This window comes from Rhagoletis pomonella, unplaced genomic scaffold (assembly GCF_013731165.1).
Source record: "Rhagoletis pomonella isolate Grant_MI unplaced genomic scaffold, Rhpom_1.0 Rhpom_scaffold_00003, whole genome shotgun sequence".
Lineage (NCBI taxonomy): Eukaryota > Metazoa > Arthropoda > Insecta > Diptera > Tephritidae > Rhagoletis > Rhagoletis pomonella.
This window is the reverse complement of record NW_023458557.1, coordinates 36,381,057-36,387,196: the sequence shown is the minus strand read 5'-3', so window position 1 is coordinate 36,387,196 and position 6,140 is coordinate 36,381,057. Positions and strand designations below refer to the sequence as shown.

The following is a 6,140-nucleotide window of genomic DNA, read 5'->3' as shown; positions in this document are numbered from 1 at the left end:
GTTCAGATACGTATCTATCACGATCAATTCGCACAGAGAAGATAATGTGCAAAAAACCCTACTGAAAAGGGAAAAAGAAATTTTAAACAAAAAGTTCAATACAAAAATTTGAATTGTTTTAACTATACCCGAAAATTTGTTTGTGTATATTTTCATTTGTCGGTGCTGTCAATTGAAATATCCTCAATTAAAAAGGAATAAAACCCACAGAGTTGATCACTTATTGAGCCGGATATCTATCAGTTTCATATCGATGTTGAATTCGTGCAACTTTTCTTTTTCCAAATAATGTAAAATAATAAATGAAATTTCGATGGGCGATCACTGAAACGCAGCTAACAACTGCATACGCGAAAAAGCAATGTTGCCACATTTTCTCATTAAACCATGTTCGAATCGTGGAAATTTTGGAAGATCACAGGGTTGCTTTTAGCATTTAGATTCTTAATGCAAAAATGGAGTTGCATTTAGTTGCATTTAGGTGACGAATTTTGTATGGATAAATGTACATTTAGAGTAGCATTTAGAGCTAAATGCGCTAAATGTGCTTTTACGTGTAAGCAAAAACAGCCCATAAGTATGCCTTGTATTTCCTTTACCATATTCGGTAATTGAGCATTTTTTCTTATATTTCTCTTTCAGAAACTAAGCTTTCGCTCAATGCATTTTCAGTGTTTCGATTTATGGTGTACAACCAAGAAACTACCTGCGTGGAGGTGCTTGATCAGCTTGTAACCAAAATGATACCCACGAAATGGCTACAATTAACATTGAGGGCAAAAAGTAATCCATTATATAGAAGCCAACTTCACGCGTAAAATGCACGGAAAAGCTAAGTGAACTATAATTTCCAGCACTAGCGCCATGTCGTAAACCATTCATTGGACCAGACCCCGTTCAGCACGTATTCAGTCAAGTGTAATGCCGGATCAAATGTAATTGGCAGCTTTTGTTCCCAATGCAACACCAGTTCCGAGGTATTGTACATCCAACTCTCTAGTATAGTACTACATTGATATTTGTCAAAAGGGAATTTCTGCAGATTCATCCAGCAGTAAAGTGTCGCTTTTACGCGCGATGAGATTATTACAGTGCCATCAAGCGAAATTGAAGTCAATATATCTTTTGCATTTGTGCCTAGCAGACTTGAATCCCTTCCATTTGCCAAAAGTATATGTGGCATCCAGAGCGTGTCACGTAATTGCTTTTCCCCCAAAATCGGTTGTCTTCGGTTAGGTGCTACGTTGCGAAACGTTAACCGTGGAGCTATAAAACGCAACTGGAGCAGCACATGTATTTTAAATTGAAAATCATGTGCCTCCAAATTTTGCATAAAGTATATATAAGCGCGCACATAAACATCGATTGGTAGGCGGGCACCACCTGATTCAGTATAGCTAACTGGTCGTTCCAGGCGATCGTAGCGCCAACCATGTGTGAGCCGCTCAATTAATTGCGTCTGCGAAAGATTGTCGGCAGCATCCAAAGGTGGGCAATCGGTATCAGCAGCTAGGCATGAAGTTGTAACCATTTCGTTATTACTGGGTTAATATATTGCAAATATGCAAATTCGGAAACAACTAAATTAGTTCACGTCATTTTATTAGTGAGATATTTGAAATTGTAGTGAATAAATGATATTGTTTTAATAAAACAATAACGGGAGACGATTTGGTAGTGGTAAAAAGTAGAGCTCTCGATATTGTTCGCACATTTTCAAACAGCCCGGGTATATGAGCAGCGAGTACTCGCACACTTGTTCAATGCTCATTACTCGAAAATTTTCGAGCATGAGCTCGAGCAATTCGAGTTTTTTGCAAGTAATTTGAGCAATGTTTTTTTTTTTTTTTTATATCGACATTTTTGGTAGCAACTTTTTAAATTTTTTAAAATTATTGATATATAATGCAAAGATTGTTACATTGGTATTTAGTAATATAATTTATTTAACATGAAATAGAAAGCAGCTGCTGACAAATACAATTTACAAATTTCCTTTTGTTTATGAAATTGTTCAAAAACTTGAAAATTTTGAACAAACATTTGAGCAGTTGAGCAATGAACGAGTTTCGAGCGAGTATCGAGCTACTCTAATCTTTTACTAAAAAGGGAGAAGAGTTACGATATGGCTACGGTGCCCATCCGTCCTTTATTTTAAATTGGTTAATATGGTCACCGTAGATATGGTATATTTCGGTCATGCCAATTCCCTGCGACAAGCCAAAGCACTTGGTGATAAGGTCATTAAGATTTCTTGGAGAAAGCCAAAGAGTTGGGTGATTTCTTGATGGTGGGTCTGCATACGGATCCAGTAGTGAACTCCTACAAAGACAGTAATTATCCCATTAACTTGCATGAGCGCATGCTAGGCGTGCTGGCGTGTAAGTACGTCAACGAATTGATTATCGGCGCACCCTACTGTGTCACTGAAGACCTACTCGATACCTTTAAAATCGACGTTGTGTGCCATGGACAAACGCCGATTGCGCTGGATGATGGCAAAATCGATCCATATGCCGTACCAAAGACACGCGGCATCTTCACGCCCATCGATTCCCAAAACTCAATGACAACAGAACTGAGTTTAAGTTTTATAATTGCTAATTTTAGGCGGGTGATCATCGTGATTTGCTTAACTCTGCCTGCCCAATGTTAGTCGTTTTTCTTACCACCGCGCTCTCTTCTTTGTAATAAGTAGTAAGACAGCATCATTGGGCATGCAGGGCCAACCGGCACAATCTCTCTCGACCAAACATAGTAAAAAACCAGCAAGTTAAAGAAAGGTTGGAACTTTGAATATTGTCAAGTACAATTTAATTTTTTTTATTTATTTTTGTTAAACTTGCTAGTTTTTCACGGTTTGTAATTCATTTTCTATGTGCGCAGTTAAATACTGTGCAATTTATGGATGTTTTGGGTTAGGATCTGATGATGGTCGTTTATTTGTAGCCAGATCCACTCGGGGAGACCCGGGTAAGAACCATCACCGAAATTTTTTATTTTGTATTTTTTTTTAATAATGAGAAAAAAACTAAACTAAAGCATGAACTCTTAGTCGTGGGATCCATCCAAATATAAGGGAGTGGAATCGCGTGGATAAAGGAAGTGGGATATAATGATGAAAAGTTGTTTACGAGGTGGTTGTTGGCTCCGAGTTTCCATCGCTGCATGGCGGGAGTAGAACCAACTTCACCAGTGGTCTAGTGACTTGACCTTTCTCCGTCAAGATGTCCACTACTCGTACTCTGCTGTCGGCACCGGGGTGTACGTTGACAACTCGTCCTAACCTCCATTCGGTTGGGGCTAAGTTGTCTTCCTTGATGACGACCAGGTCACCAGGTTTAATATTTTCCTTGGGATGTTTCCACTTAATTCGCTTCTGTAGTTCAGATAGGTGTTCTGACTTCCATCGCCTGCAAAAGGTTTGATGTAATGCCTTTAATTTCTGCCACCTATTTACTATGGAGGCTGGATTTTCATTTACATCTAATTCCGGTGGCGCGAGTAAATGACCGCCTATGAGGAAATGACCAGGAGTTAGAGGCTCCAAGTCAGTTGGCTCGCTCGATGAGGGACTTAAAGGTCGCGAGTTGAGACAAGACTCAACTCGGCATAAAAAGGTACTGAGGTCCTCAAAGGTGTATTTATGGGTGGATGCAATCTTTTTGAAGTGGTTTTTGAAACTCTTTACACCCGCCTCCCACAGTCCGCCCATGTGAGGAGCTGCTGGGGGTATAAAATGCCATGTAAGCGTTTGATGACCATATTTCGATACGGTTTTATCACGCGCTTCTGCTATGAACGCCTTCATTTCGGATCGTAATGATCGAGAAGCTCCGACAAAATTGGTACCGTTGTCGGAGTAAATGTTTTTCGGACATCCTCTTCTACCGACAAACCTGGCGAATGCTGCCAGAAAGGATGGGGTGCTGAGATCGTTTGTCGCTTCCAAGTGAATGGCTTTAGTCGTAAAACAAACGAAAAGGCAAACGTAGCCTTTGGAAATGCGGCAACCGCGGCCGCGATAGCTCTTAATGTCAAAGGGCCCGGTAAAATCGACACCTGTGTTTGTAAACGCACGCGAGAACGTCGTTCGTTCTTTTGGTAGGTTTCCCATAAGTTGGGTTTGCGACCGTTTCTTATAGATAGTGCAGACTTTGCAGTTGTGGATGACGGACCTGATCATGTTTTTGACTCGGGGAATCCAATATTGCGTCCTAATGAGACGCAACATTAGTTGGTTTTCCCCATGCAAGGAAATCTCATGGACAAACTGGACAAGAAGGCGAGAAAATCTACAATCGTATGGAAGGATAATTAGATGGCGCTCATTATAGACCAGATCTTGAGAAGCGCCGAGGCGACCACCCATCCTCATGATATAATCTCTATCGAGAAATGGATTAAGGGGCAAAACTTCACTCTTCGCATCGATGGCTTCTCCGGATTTCAATTTACCATACTCTTCAAAGTAATATTGCTTTTGACAAATTTTAATCAAGCGTTGAGTCGTTGTTTTAATTTCATCGGATGAAATTAAGCAAGACTTCTCTTTAAATGAAGTTTTTGTCTTTGGGTGGGTTCTTTGAAAGGATCTCGTGATATAAGATAACACTCTCAAAGCCCTAGGTAGATCGGAAAAACGATCAAGAATATCGACAGTAGCTACTTTTGTTGTTGCATACACATGTGCTCTCTTTTCTTCGACTACTGTGTTGTTGTTCAGTCCGTTTCTTGTGTGGGCCATTTGGAGTTGTCTTCTTGCAACCAAGAAGGTCCCTGCCACCACAAGGAATTGTTGACCAATTCAGATGCTGGAAGTCCTCGGCTCCCCAGGTCGGCTGGATTCGATGCTGAGTTTACATGCAGCCAGTCCTTGTTGCCAACTTTATCCACAATTTTCGTTATTCGGTGTGCCACAAAGGTTGACCAAGAAGAAGGCGGTTTCCGAATCCATACCAATACAATGGTCGAGTCCGTCCAGAAATGCGTTCTTACCTCTCCTAGTTTCAGATTGTTGAGGATCGATTCGATGATTTCTGCCAGTAGCACAGCTCCGCAAAGTTCCAATCGTGGTAACGATATGGTTTTTACGGGAGCTACACGGGTTTTTGCCAGAAGAAGGTGGACGAAAACTTTTCCACCTTTTTTAACGCGCATGTATGTAGTGGCCGCATATGGTTTCTCTGATGCATCGCAGAAGCCATGTATCTCGATGTTCTCTCCTAGCCCATAGTCTACCCATCGGGGTATTCGGATATTGTCTATCTCGTGGTAGTATTGCGCAAAGTTCCGCCAACGCTCCAAAGTATTTGAAGACACAGGCTGATCCCAGTCTGTGCCCTCTAGCCAAATACTTTGCATAAGTATTTTGGCTACAATTATGATTGGCGCCGCCAGCCTAGCGGGTCGAAAAGTTTGGCGATACCTGATAATATTGCTCTTTTTGTTAGAGCACCGCTGTTTTCCAATGGTCTGGCCGTAAAATAAAATAAATCCGAGTGGACATTCCATCGTATGCCAAGAGCCTTTACTGCACTCGTATCTTCAAACGCTAAAAAATCCTCGCTGAGTAAATCACTTTTTGGGATATCTTTGAGAATTTCCTGGCAGTTGGAGGTCCATTTTCGTAGTGGAAACCCAGCTGACCGCAAAACCTGACTAATTTCGTCTCTCGCTTTTAGGGCAGAGTCCAGACAATGTCCTCCAGCTAGCACGTCGTCCACATACATCGACTTTCGAAGTATGTTTGCTGCTACTGGAAAGGAGCTCTCCGCATCATCTGCAGCTGCAAAAGTGTCCTTATCGCGAGATAAGGAGCACAGTTAATTCCGAAAGTGACAGTCTTTCACTCATATAGACTGACGGGTTCGTTCGGATTTTTCCGAAAAACAATCCGTTGATATTTCGTCTGATTGTCATTCACAATAATTTGCCGGTACATCTTCTCGATATCACTATTGAAAACATATTTGTATAATCTCCAGCAGAGTATTAATGTCGGAAGATCTGCTTGGAGTACCGGACCTGGGAGAAGAACCTCGTTTAAGCTCCTGCCATTAGCCTTAGGGCTCGAGGCATTGAACACTACCCGAACTTTTGTTGAGGTGCTTTCTGCCTTTATAACGGCGTGATGAGGC

The 6,140-nt window shown here is 41.4% G+C and overlaps 3 protein-coding genes across 3 annotated transcripts in view; 1 reads left to right on the top strand and 2 right to left on the bottom strand.

The window, feature by feature from the left end:
• Positions 1–702: 702 nt before the first annotated feature.
• On the bottom strand, positions 703–1,531 carry LOC118736206 (pH-sensitive chloride channel 2-like). The gene is given in 2 exon segments (XM_036466294.1): positions 703–898; positions 900–1,531. Coding segments are annotated over 2 exon segments (828 nt in total).
• A 637-nt stretch (positions 1,532–2,168) lies between these two features.
• LOC118736205 (ethanolamine-phosphate cytidylyltransferase-like) lies at positions 2,169–2,656 on the top strand. The gene is made up of 2 exons (XM_036466293.1): positions 2,169–2,186; positions 2,249–2,656. Exons 1-2 carry the CDS (start codon positions 2,169–2,171, stop codon positions 2,654–2,656), a joined length of 426 nt encoding a protein of 141 aa, XP_036322186.1.
• Positions 2,657–3,130: 474 nt separating this feature from the next.
• The window catches only part of LOC118736204, a 5,338-nt gene continuing 2,328 nt past the window's right edge, over positions 3,131–6,140 (bottom strand). The window contains exon 3 of the mRNA XM_036466291.1: positions 3,131–3,834. Within this exon, the coding sequence (XP_036322184.1) occupies positions 3,131–3,834 (704 nt within the window). The remainder of the gene's footprint in view (positions 3,835–6,140) is intronic.